This window comes from Nelumbo lutea, chromosome 3, assembly GCF_056320005.1.
Source record: "Nelumbo lutea isolate HS-2025 chromosome 3, American lotus-T2T, whole genome shotgun sequence".
In the NCBI taxonomy this organism is placed as follows: Eukaryota; Viridiplantae; Streptophyta; class Magnoliopsida; order Proteales; family Nelumbonaceae; genus Nelumbo; species Nelumbo lutea.
The window spans coordinates 93,421,273-93,435,052 of record NC_142686.1 but is presented as its reverse complement, the minus strand read 5'-3'; the positions used below and the strand labels follow the sequence as shown (position 1 = coordinate 93,435,052).

The following is a 13,780-nucleotide window of genomic DNA, read 5'->3' as shown; positions in this document are numbered from 1 at the left end:
TTTAGACCAAAAAAAGTATTAATAATTAAAACAAGCTCCAGTAGTCAATTCTCTGAGGCCATATACCAAAGAAATCAAAACAAAATTAAAAGCACAGAATACTGTCCTGACTCCTGATAAATACATTAATGACATGAAGTCATGAACAAAAAGCACAAAAAAGAAAAAAAAAAGATTATATATAAAAAAAAATCAAGAACCTTTGATATTTTATTTTGAAATTCTGGCCCGCCCAAAAACGAAAATCCTGTAATGTCCTTAAGATACGAAGCAAAAGTTAGAAAGACCATCCCACTTCAGCCTACACTAACTTGAAGTTTGAACATGGAGATGATCTGATGATGGGACTCAAATAGCCGTCTTCAGCTTAGAGGCATCAACCTTTGTGTAGACAGGATGCAGTACATGCCCTTCCTTGGGTTCAACATGAACCCACTTACGACCACTCAGTTTGTGACGTTCAAACTTGACGCACCCTTCTTTCAGAGCATAGAGGGTGTGGTCCTTCCCCATCCCTACATAGTTTCCTGGATGAAAGCGGGTACCACGCTGACGAACTATGATGTTTCCTGGTATCACCCTCTGCAAAGTAAAAATCAATGAATGAGTAAATGGGACTGGTTCTGTAGGGATAGAACTCAAAACTGTAGGGCATCTACCTCGCCACCGAATTTCTTGACTCCAAGATTCTTTGGCTTTGAGTCTCTTCCATTCTTTGTCGATCCGGCTGTCTTCTTTGTAGCCCAACGCCTGATCATCAAGCTCAATCCCCCTCCAGAAGCATCTAAATCAGTTTGTTAGACATGCTTAGATCAACAATAACCAACAAGGTGAAAACCTCGTTCAAATCACAAGCACCATTTGCTAAAAAGCAGTGTAGGCATTACCACTTAGACCACTACACACAGGAACATTTCTGACCAGATCTTTGAGAGTAGCTCGTTTAAAGAGTGTTGTCGCAAGGTTCATCACATTCAATGCTTAACTACATAAACCAAAAGAGAATTTTATACAGAAGCGTGAATTATAAAGAGAATCAATGTTGAGAATTGCGCTACAAAAAATCTGATTCCATCATTTTGATACTTCATTTACAACTTGATCTGAACCACATGCACTCACTTGTGTCTTACGTGTCTCTTTGTTCCTACTGCAAATAAATTAACTACTGCCCCCTTTAGCTCTCCTCCTTATGCCACCTTCTGGCAAATATAAATTGACAATTAATTAAGAAAATGCGAAGTACCACCAATATTGTAAACATTATGCACATTATCATGAAAGGTAACTTGCTTAATTACCAACAAGTCTATGTTATCCATAGTTGCCAAGGCATGCAAGCAATAGTAGAGTGCCTAGGCAATGAAATTTTACAAAATAAAAAACTAAATTCTAGATTATTTCTCTAGTTTTATATATCAATCAACATTCATTTTTTTTTTTTTGATTGGAAACAGTAACTTTCATTAATTCTTTAAGAAACTTAGTACAACTGTCACCTTCAAAAAACAAGGTGACCCCTCCACAGATTACAAACAGGCCCAAAAAAGGTTCTGCCTACTAACTCCTTGCTTTGCTAAAGTATTAGCCATTGCATTGGCTGATCTCCTACTCCATTTAGACCTGACTTCAAGCTCCCTTGTTAGTTGCATAATCTCCCTTACAGGTTGTCCAAGGGACCAGGCGCCTAAGCTGGAAGATGCAGCCACTATTAATAACATTAAAATTCCTCTCAAAACATGACAAATCGTCATATCTAAAAGATAGTAGTATTTAAAATCTATTAATTTCAATATTTTCAAAAATCAATATAGTATAATATAATAAGTATTTAAAAGAATGATTTCATATCAAATTAGCAACTAAGGAAGGCTTATTTTATAAAAGAAAAGTTCAAGATAAGGAGTAGGGAAAAGAGAAAAAGAACAAGGGATGTCGCCACTAATTTATTTAATGTCTGTGTGTGTGTGTGAGAGTAGTTGTATAAAAAAAAGAAGAAACCACTTTATTCTTTTCTCCTTTATTTCTTTTCGTCTTCTCGAAACCCTTGGAAATTTTGCATTTCAATGCTAAAACCTTAAAACTAAGCATGGGTGATATCTTCAATTCATTTAAGACTAAACAGATATCCAAATCCGGCAATTAATGGATCGGATTTGAATCTGAATCGGATCAGATCTGATTCATTTGCAGCTCTACTGAATCCTACCAAATCATTGGTAGTCAGGTTGTGTGGGCTCCTGGACATAGGAGCAGCTTTTTGACTGGGAGATGGCAGGCCTGCTGGATCTCCTTCAATTGCTCGGTAACCAAAATATAAGGCTGGGTTGTGAAGACAAGTGGTGCTGGAAGTGGGAGAAACAATGGTTGCTTCTTTGTGAAATCCTTCACTAAGATCTTAAGCAGAACCCACAACAATCAGTTCCCCTCAAATCTGATTGGGAGATCACTGATTCCTTCCAAAATGTGGTTCCTGGTATGGTCAGCTGCCTTGGAGAAGTGCATTATCAAGGTCTCATTGCAAAATAGAGGCGTGCAGATTACTCATCATTCCTGTGACTTCTGCAACCAGGATATGGAGAATGTTAATCATCTATTCGTTCGCTGTCAGTCAGCTTGAAGGATCATCATCATCATCATCGTTCATGCCTTATCTTGGGGTCGGCTACATGAATCCTGTTTCACCAATCTGTTCTATTTAAAGTCATATCCATTGTTAAATTATTGGTGCCTAAATCATTTGTTACTGCTACAGTTCTACCCATGTCCTTTTTGATCTACCCTTAGCCCTTCTAGCCCCTTCAACCTGTAACAAATCACTTCTAATTGGTGTTGTTGATGGTCTTCTATGCACATGACCAAACCATCTTAGTCTACTTTCTCTCATTTTATCACCTATTCGGGCTAAGCCTAGGTTCTATAGATGACTTAATTCTTGATCCTATTCTTTTTATTTTTTCCACTCATCCATCTTAACATTTGCATTTCTGTCACGCTCATTTTCTAGACATGTTTCTTGATTGCCCAACAATCTGCTCCATACAACACAGCTGGACTTGCAACTGTTTTATAGAATTTGCCTTCTAGTCTAAGTGGTATTTGCTTATCACATAAAAGTTCATTGCACCCCTCCATTTTTCCCATCCTGCTCTAATTCTTTGGGTGACATCCTGGTGGCCTGAGTTATGCCTGGTTTCTTATTGGAAAAGGAATCTAGCAGCTTGTCCCTGCAGCTATAATCTGGACCAGTTGGACTAAATGAAACAGAAAATGTTTTCCAGCTGGTCTAGGTGTGTGGAGAAAACTGATCAATACTGTGTTTGGTAGAATTGGCTCCTGGGCCTCTGTTTCTGAGGACTTTGCTTATGTGTCTCCCATAGTTGTCAAGGTGTCATCTAGGTGACTAGGTGCCCTTGGCTGGGCACTTCGCCCAAATGCCTTGAGTGATAACAACTAGGCAACTAAGCGCCTGCCTAGGCGACAAAAATGACAAGGTGGGAGCCTTATGCCTTGAAAGATCAAAACGCCTGCCTTAGTTATAGTAGTTCTTTATATTATAAAATTTTTATCGCCAAGGCAACACCTAGGCGCCCCAGTGTCAACTCAGAATCACCTAGTTGCCTTCACAACCATGGTGTCTCCAATCCAGCTTAGTAATGAATGGTTCTCAGCTGTGGCTTGAGTGATGTATTTTCATGCATGATGTCATATTATTTGGAAAAAATATCTCAAGTAAGTTGTCTGCAAGACACCAGTAGGAAAAAAAAAATCTTTAGCATTGGGAACAGTAATGGGAAAGTGTTGCTTGTGTCATAGCAATTCAGAAGGAAGAAAGAATTGTTCACATCTGTAGTAAGATGGGTAATTTGCACAGAAACTAGAAAATGGAAAATTTGTTTGGTCTTAAGATTTAGGTTGATTGGCTGCTTCAAAATCAAGCAAATTATAAATGATCAGTGATAAAAAACCAGATATTAGCTAAAAAGGCACCAACAACTTTCAAACACTTTAAATGTTCCCCTGGTTCAGAGGTTGCAACCTCAAGATGACATAATTAATTAGTCTCTGGGAAATGTGAGATGGGTTGCATCTCTCCTTGCAAGGCTACAATCATGAAGCCAAACCATTTTGTGTGGACAAAGGGAAAAAGAGCTCCTTGCATCTCCAGCACACTTATCATTTAAATTAAAATGCAAAAGTAAATTACAATTTACAAAGAAATCTGGACCCCAAAATGAGGTGAGCCAACCTTCAAAAAAAGAGGCTAAAAAACTCCCAAAACATAAAAATCAAAACCCAATACACCCCACAAAGCATCCTGCTAGTAATTTGATCAATGACTCCCTAATATAATTTGCTTCTTTCCGTTGTCCATGGAAGTATCAAATAACCACTGATGACCTGGAAGCTGGATGGAATGGACTACTGAAACCATGGAAGATGCTCGATGTACCACAACCAAGGATGAACGAAGAAGATGATCCTCAAACATGAAACACTGAATAGGGAGTTCTCTCTTACACTTATCTGTCATTTTCATAATTTATTTTTTTGTCTTATATGTAGTTTTCTTAGGTTGCTTAAGTTCTTAGAAATCTTTGCTATTTCTGTGGTACTTCTTGTTTTCTTAATCCTCATTTTTGTTTAGTGTTAGAGTCTGCTAACTGGCGCTTTTCTTGTTAGGTTGAAACTTGAATCCTGGTCCTTTTTAAGGAAAAGCTTCATGGGGATCAAAGGAAAGAAAAAGAAAAGAAAGAAGGTGGCTTTAAACATAGAAATGGCTAGAGGAGTGGACCTAACATCCAGAAATGGACAATATACTTTGTTGAGTAAAGGAACTCATTCCTATAATAAACCAGGCAAGGACTCTTCCATAAATCGAAAAACACACCTCAGCTCGGATCAAGATGAGGGTGGGAGGAGTAGGATTTAGTGAGATATGCAACAAAATTAAGAACTTTTATCATGCATCTGGAAATATGAAGGTGAAAGATGTTGTTTGTACGCATCAAATGTTATCTATAAAGGAAATTGGAAGTAACAAGAATTGCTCGAAGTCAAGAGATGTCCAAATACTTATTTACCCTCTGCAAACCATGTATTGAAGTTAATGGGTAATCTGACTGGGGATTTAAAGGAAAATAAACTCAAAATGTCTAAGCTTCCAGTAAACATGCCGGGGATAAGAATGAAGATGGCATTACCCATAGTTTTACAAGTTTAAAGGTTAAGAAGAATACTAATCCAAAAGCCTATGGTCAGACAATTACAAGGAATGGGAAAGATGAAAGCTGCACCTGTGTTTTCCGATGGACAGTCAAGCAAAATAATAACTTGAGGAAAGAGTTTTCTGGAAAAGAAACTGATATTCTGAAGGATAGAGAATGGGAGGAGAACCAAAAAATAATCACCAATTCACCATTAGAATTTCAAATTTGAAACAAGGTGAGTTAAATGTGAATTGGGTTCAGAATTGTTGAGGTTTTCGACAAATTGTGTTGTCTATAGTGGTAGTTTTTGATTATTTATTATTTAGATAGAAAGTGGGGACCACAGAACTCTTGTTGGGTCCTTTTTGAGCAGTTATTTTAATTGTTTTATGTTGTTTTATGTGTTAGCCGCCCTATAAGGGTATATTGGTCTTTGTACTCTTTATTATTTTAGACTATAAATAATAGTGAAGAGGGCGGCCAGCATTATTGCCCCCTTTTCTCTCTCAAATCTCCTTTCTTCTCTTCTTCTACAAGAAATAATCTTTTCTTTTACAGATTTTTTATTTCAGCACTTTTTTACTTGGTATCGAAGCTCGGCTAGGGTTTCTTAGAGTTTTTTCCATGCAGTCCTAAATCAGCCGATTGCATGAGGAGATAAAGGGTTGATCAATCTATTTCAGATTGCCCAGTTCTTGGATTTTTTGGTGTGATCTAGTCATCAGGAGGGTGATCTATGTTTTGGCATCAAAATCAAGAAGAATTGGAGTATGGGGAAGAGTTCTAGTCAAGTTGGACTCTTCAATTTTGATCTGATCTTGGGCGCTCAGGTATTGTTGGACTTCTCTAGGTATTCTATAGGGGCGGTTAGGACTCTTCAACATGCAAACCAATTAAAGAAGATGAGCTATATGCCCAAAGGTTTACCTATCCAAAGCTCTGTCCTACACGCGACTTGAGAACTCTGATAAATAGCAGCAATAAAACAATGGCATGGTGAAAAACAGCAGCATTGAAGCTAAGAGAAGAAACTTGCTTCAATGGTGGAACAGACAGAGAGTTGATAGAATTGAGAAAAAACTGACCCTAACAGCTTCAATGGTGAAACAGCTGCGTTGAAACCCTAGCAGCTTTCGACCCTGCCCTTGATTTGGTGCCAGTGGAACACAGAACTGAGAGAAGAAACTTATGTATCTTCAATGGCGGAAAAGATTCCAAGCCCTAATAGTTATTGACCAGTCGACCCTAACAGCTTCGATGGTGGAACAGAGAACTGATAAAAAAACTGAGAACTCTGTTCAATTTTTGATTTCCAATGTTCTCTCTCGGCCCTGTCTGCTTGACCCTCTCCTTGACCCAACTGACCTTGACCCTTTACGACCCAATGGGTACCTTCGACCCAACCCACCCTGACCCTTTTCCTTGACCCTAATGGATGGGTCACTTGACCCATATGACCCGCTGATGAAATGGGTGGGTATGGGTGGGTTTTGAAGTGAATGGGTTGGGTGGGTCAAAAGGGTCAGGGTTAAAATTGCCAGCCCTAACACCAAGAGTAAGAGAAACGAAAAAATACAATAAGGAATGAGAGGAGTACTGAATGACAAATTGGTTGCAAAACTGGAAATTAAGCAACTCCACCAACCTATCACTATTTGGATGGATAAAAGAAGGGAGAAGGGGAAACATAAACTGGAGGAATGGAGGCACTACTTCCGATGAAGATCTTAAAAATAAAGATGAAGGGGTGGAAAAAACTATGCTTGAAAAAGAAAGGTACACCAAGAATAAGAGAAACGAAAATATGGGAAATGGTGAAGGGACGATTAGGATAACTGATAATAAATGACAGTAAACTGGGTAATCAATGAAGTCTATCAGATAGGCTATCGACTCCTGATGTGGGCGCCGGCAGAAACAGCAGTAATTTAGTGCAGCAACAGCAGTAATTTAGTGTTCTCAGCAGCAGCAATTTAGTGTTCTCATCCTATCTTATCTATTCAGTATTCTTACCTTATTTGCTTTTAGTAGCAGGGATTAGTAGGAGTCTTATCTATTCAGTTATCTTATCTTATCAGTTCAGGAGGATAGATTAAGGAGTCTTATCTTATCTAATTACAGTTCTTATCTTATCTTATCTTATCAGTTCAGTAGGATAGATTAAGGAAGTCTTATCTTATTTTATCAATTCAGTCTTATCTTATTAGTTTAATAGGATAGAGTAGTAGATTAGCAAGGAGTCTTCCTAAAAGTAGGATTCTACCTCTTGTAATCTCCTATTTAAGGAGCTGATATTATTCAATAAACATATCGAAAATTTCAGTCAAGAAAGAGAGCAAAGGAGAGTTGGTGATCTCTTGAACAAATCACCTTTTTGGGCGGCAAGATAGGTTCTTCAAGAAAAGGGAGGAACAAGGGAAAACAGGAGGTTTTCCCCATGGACCGACCCGTGACGAGATCCTATTCGCAGGCCCATAACAACTTGGTATCAGAGCAAGGCGTCATTGGTGACCTTGAGCGATTGATGTCTAGGGTTCATGATCTGGAGCACAGACTCATGGAAAACAGCAAGGAGGTGCGCGAGATCAAGGACGACGTCCGAGAATTAAGGCGCTTGATGGAGTTGTACTTTTCCAGCAAGGAAAGGAACCCGAAAGGGGCTGCAACCACAACAGGCCACCGACTAGACATGGCAGAATCGTCCGGCGAGCAGCAGGTCGTTGCCCTAGCATAGGTTAGCAACACCCAGAATGTTCCGATTAAGCAGGAATCCGGTGTCATTGAGGATTCCATCGATGGGAGTTCAAAGAAAAATAAGAGCAACTACTCCAAGGTCGTCATCGCTGGTGAAGGAGCTTGTATGCCTCATGTTGCGGCTGCAAATGTTGCAAAAGAGTGTTTGTTAGCTGCAGTCAGATCAGATCCTAGGGTTGCACATATCTGGGTGAATCTTGCTAATGCATACTATTTCGCTGGTGATCATAGAAATGTTGGAAAGTGCTTGGAGAAGGCAGCAAAACTGGAGCCTAATTGCATGTCAACTCGATATGCTGTTGCGCTTCATCGTATCAAGGATGCAGAAAGGTCTCAGGATCCCACTGAACAACTTTCATGGGCTGTGAATGAAATGTTTCAATACTCAGAGAAGGGGACTCTGCAACAATTGAGCTACGGATAGCATGGGCAGGACTTGCCATGGTTCACAAGGCTCAACGAGCTCTGTACGCACTAAAGCAGACAATAGAAGAGGATCCAGATGATGCTGTTCAGTGGCACCAGCTTGGCCTTCACAATCTTTGTACTCTACAGTTCAAGACATCTCAGAAGTACCTTAAGGCTGCAGTTGCCCGCGGTAGAGAATGCAGCTATGCATGGTCAAATCTTGGTATCTCACTGCAGCTGTTTGAGGATGAACCATCTTCATTGGAACACGATCCAGGAGGGCAAAATATTCCACCTATCCTGGATTCTTTTGACTGTGTTTCAAGACACCCGTCCTGAATTCGAGCTTGAGGACAAGCTCGTAGTCCAGGAAGGGAGTAATGATGTGGGCGCCGGCAGCAACAACAGTAATTTAGTGCAGCAACAGCAGTAATTTAGTGTTCTCAGCAGCAACAATTTAGTGTTCTCATCCTATCTTATCTATTCAGTATTCTTACCTTATCTACTTTCAGTAGCAGAGATTAGTAGGAGTCTTATCTATTCAGTTATCTTATCTTATCAGTTCAGTAGGATAGATTAAGGGAGTCTTATCTTATCTAATTACAGTTCTTATCTTATCTTATCTTATCAGTTCAGTAGGATAGAGTAGTAGATTAGTAAGGAGTCTTCCTAAAAGTAGGATTCTACCTCTTGCAATCTCCTATTTAAGGAGCTGATATTATTCAATAAACATATCGAAAATTTCAATCAAGAAAGAGAGCAAAGGAGAGTTGGTGATCTCTTGAACAAATCACCTTTTTGGGTGGCAAGATAGGTTCTTTAAGAAAAGGGAGGAACAAGGGAAAACAGGAGGTTTTCCCCGTGGACCGACCCTTGACGAGATCCTATTCGCGGGCCCATAACAACTCCACTATCGTGGGACCTAAAGAGTGCAAGGGGTTGTACCATGTCAAGAAGAGAATATGAATTGTCAGAATATGATAGTGAACAAATTGGAAAAACAAGACTCAAACCAACATTAAAAATACTAGAGAACCGAAAACATCAAGTTTCAATAAATTCAAATGGTTGTCAAAGCAAGAAAAATGAAGTTAATGCACTTGGAAGTCTACATATCAATGTGGAAAGGAAAGAGGGTCTGTTACACTCTGGAAGGAATGGATCCAGAACTAAATCCTATCAACAAGAGAAACCGGTGAAACTGCTGGCATGGAATGTTAGGGGAGTGGGAAGGCCCACTCTCAAGCATCAAGTCAATGAACTAATTCGTGTTCATCATCCTGCTATTTTGGTTTTGTTTAAAACTAGAGCCCAATTGCTTAATGTTAGTAGGCTTGCTAGTCGTTTACATTTTGATCAGTGGTATATTATAAACCCAGTGGGGTTTGCTGGCAGTATTTGGCTAATGTGGAGAAATGATATGTGCTATGTTGACGTTATCATAGATTTATTCATTGCTTATGCTTAATCAAGGATTGTGAGATTAACTTAAATTGGAGTTGTACTCTTGTCTCCCCCCCCCCACCCCCCCCCAGTGATAAAATTGGGGAAGGAGGGTGATGCCTAGCCAACCAAGGGCTTTCAATGAAGTTATTGATAACTGTAATTTGATGGAGTTAGAAACGGAAGGTAGTAAATATACTTGGAGAAACAAGGTTATTTTTGAAAGAATTGATGGAACCTTAGTTAGTGGCTCATGGAGAACATTGCTTTACCGATTCTTAAAAAACGGTTCATGCATGGAGAACACTATGTCCGAAAGCTTATAATGAACACCTACCTTTCTTAAGTTAAGATCATACTCCTATTTTGAATAATACTGGCCACAAAGTAGACTTCAGGCCCAAACTATTTAGGTTTGAAATGATGTGGGAGAAGTGGAGAACAACCAAGACCTAGATAGAGTTATTGCTAGATCCTAAAATCAGTGAGATGTTGGATCGAAAGGCCAACAATACTTAAAAAGGAGAGACAGAACAGTTGAAAAAAGTTGGAACAAACTTTTGGAAACATTCTATAAAAGACGAGAAAGTTAATGGATCAACTAAAAGATACTCAAGAGGAGCTAGCTTTAAATCCAGGGAAAAGAGAGACTGTGAACAAAGAGGCAGAAATCCAAAAATAGCTAAATAATGCGAGGTTTATGTTTATTTGTTTTTCAGGTGCGTGGGGTCATTCCATCCCACATCATTCTCGTTGCTAATTGTATCTCCCAATCTATCAAAAAAAAAAAAACTAATCTTTGGACCCAATGGAACAAGATGTTCACTTTGGCAGACAAAGTCCCCGACTCTCTGACTGGCAGCCAAAGACCTACACAATGAAAGGAGATGCTCACTCTAGACCCAATACAAGTTCCTTCTTTAGTCTCTCATTGCCTTCTCTTAGGGAAACGAAAACCCCAATGCTCAATATACTCTTAAAAGTACACTCTCTGACCAAAGCATTTGCAGCATCACTTGTTTACTCAAGTAAAGTTTTATAGCAAGATATAACCTTCACTTAAATAGAGATATTTTATGGACATAGGAAACCCTAGACAACAGCACAAGTAAAGTAACAGAGCACCATTTTTTATATGCAGTGGGAAAATGACAACAAAAGTCTTTTTGGCATCGCCTATCTTTCCTAGGCTGAATATGTTGTTTCTGGTCTATTTGAGTTTGGAAATAGTTTTCTAGTTTGAGAAAACAACAATATTAATAGGCAATAGAAAATTGATCCATTATTTTGCTCTGACTCAAGTTTGCTCTACTCTCCATTTAGAAACTGACTACAAGCATAAGTAAATATCCTCTGGGCAATGAATAAATTTCAATATTTAGCCCATGATTAAACCCTAATGGACCATTTTTTATGTTGAAAATGCAGAGAAAGTTCAATAAGGCGCTGTAACATAAAATTTGCGACTATCACTTCATAACAAGGAGAGAAGGAAGCTAGAAGTAGAGAGAGAGAGATTACATACCGGTAGAGATTGAGGGATCGGAACGGAGAAAATAGGTGGTTGTCAGGAGTTGCAGTCGATCGGAACCGGAGGGATTCGTGATCGCCGATGCCGAATATGAAATAAGGAACCCTCGGAAAAATTAGGGAGTGTTTGGAATGATTGTGTTTTGCCTCAATATGCAGAATCTGGATTTGCCCCACAGAGTGCGTCCGAAACTATCATCACATCACATCGGTGGCATCGAAGACTTGAAAACATCTTAATCAAGTTTAAGAGATGTTCTCAATGCACGACTGAAAATTTGCTAGTGGGGCGTGACAGAGAGATCCGCTATTATCAGGGCAAATCGGTGCCCACATTTTCAACCTTGCATTGCATTGAAAATATTTCCTATGAAATAAAGTATATAAGTACGAAGATATTCTCAATATAAGGCATTAAAAACTGCTCCAATGGGCCTTGCCCCAACTGAAGTCAACTTGTCAATGGCCATTCCTCCTTGGGAATGAAATTCTATTCCTGTTGATTTCAATTCTCATTCCTGTTTGAACCAAACAAAATATAGCAATAGACCATTCCGAAAAGGATTTTGGTTCCAATTCCAATTTCGGCTGCGAAGCAAATGGACCTGGAGAATCACGCTCTCTCCTCTCAAGTCTGTTTTTTTTTTTTTTTTTAATTATTAATGAAGTACCTATAGGCCAGAGAGAAGAGACAACGCAATTTGCCAATGCCACGGTTAGCCATGCCTAATTTCCTCTTCTTTGTTTTTGTGTCTCTGCACTGTTGTTACTTGTCCAACCCCTCACTCTACCCTTTAATAAATGGGCACTCAAAGCATTCAAGTCAAGTGAAGGAGGGAATCAAGCAAAGTCACTAAGTGTAACCACCATCCCTCCTTGCTCCTTGGTCATCCTTGAATTGCTCCTATGATTCTGGCACTCCCTCACCTCTCCGGCCTCACTTCTCTCCAAACTCACCCACCTAACCCACCTTCACCTCTCCCATAACTCCTCCTACGTATCAATCCCCTTCCCCCTCTCTTCTCTCACTAACCTCCAAACCTTGACCTCTCTGCCTCCCTCTCACCCTCATTAACCCAACTCACATCTCTCAATTCTTTGGAATTTCTCTAACCGGAAGTCTCCCCGGCCCAAACCATGAGAGTTCCTTTTCCAGTTTGAGAACCATCCAGCATCAACCTAAGTTTCAACAAGCTCACACTGGAGCTGGCTATAAAAGCCAATTCATTATTATCTGGACCTCTGTTACAACCATTCATTCCAAGGGTCACCCTAGTTAGAGGTGGTCGAGCTGAGCCGAGAGAAGAGATTAGACTGAGAGAGATAATAGATGTACAAGTAGGGGAGATGCTCCCCATATGCGGCTGGTTCATATTGTGAGGTCAGTGTGAGGAGCAGTCTATGATGAATAGATCCAGACTCTTCTATGGGAGCCCATCCCATCTCGATTTAACGAATTGGGATCTGTTCCTCAGATAGGGCACCTCACAAACGACCTCACAGGCACATCCCACTGTGCATTGAGAACATCTCCCGTAAATAATAACACATAAGTACGAGAGATGATCCTAATGTATGGTGGGATGTGCCTATCAGGTCAGTGTGAGGCACCATGTGTGAGGAGCAGATCCGGTCTCCGATTTAACATGGCACATCTCATACATGGCAGGTCCAAGTCTTATGGCAAGATGGATGGGTCCCAGCTTTGTTGGCAAGAGATCCCAACTCGAATCAGGCAGCACATTTGACTAAGGTAGCATTATTCCTTTGCACTTAAACAATGATTAACCTATTAAAAGTAACATTTAGTATATTGTGCTTAGACCTATTTATGGGCCAGGTAGTCTGACAGGCCAACCCGACTTGACCTATTCTTTATCATGCTTGGACATTATTTTAAGCCTACAGGCTTAGGCCCAAAATACTATGCCCGACTTTTTTTAGGTTGAGCTTGGACTTTCTCAAAAAAGCTCAGCCTAAGCCTAAGCCCAATAATATTTTTTATAATAAAAAACATGTTTGATTATATTATATATATATATACATATATATATATATATATATATATATATATATATATATATATATATATATATAATATTTTTTTCTTTGTTCTTCTTCTCTTTTATTAAGCCATAATGAAATCCTTAAACATTTTTTTTTTGTTTCTAAGTCATTTAAAATAAATAAATCAATTTTTATTGAATACAAAATAAAAAATATATATCTTTTTTCCCGATTTATAGGTCAAAGGCCGAGCTTTGGGTTTTTATAGCAAGGTTGAGCTCATGCTCAAGACTTAGGCCCAATGTTGGGGCCGACCTCGAGCTCAGGCCTGAATGCATTTCATTAATAAAGAGGCAAAGCTGACTTAGACCCGGCCCATGAACATGTCTAATGGTGTTATTCTTCTCCGTTTAGCACCTTGAGATTCG

The 13,780-nt window shown here is 39.3% G+C and overlaps 1 protein-coding gene across 6 annotated transcripts; it reads right to left on the bottom strand.

Annotated features, from left to right (window-relative positions):
* On the bottom strand, window positions 1-12,057 carry LOC148866910 (uncharacterized). Of its 6 annotated transcripts, none has more exons than XM_088974244.1 (6): window positions 11,341-11,698; window positions 1,500-1,692; window positions 1,123-1,202; window positions 888-985; window positions 660-784; window positions 1-582 (listed from the first exon to the last, which is right to left on the bottom strand). In XM_088974244.1, exons 4-6 carry the CDS (start codon window positions 967-969, stop codon window positions 349-351), a joined length of 441 nt encoding a protein of 146 aa, XP_088830370.1. In that variant the 5' UTR covers window positions 970-985; window positions 1,123-1,202; window positions 1,500-1,692; window positions 11,341-11,698; the 3' UTR covers window positions 1-348. The 6 variants fall into 6 exon arrangements, with proteins under 6 accessions (XP_088830370.1, XP_088830371.1, XP_088830372.1 ...); XM_088974245.1 differs by having other exon boundaries at window positions 1,123-1,199; window positions 11,341-11,691; XM_088974246.1 differs by having other exon boundaries at window positions 1,500-1,708; window positions 11,341-11,472.
* Window positions 12,058-13,780: the final 1,723 nt, after the last annotated feature.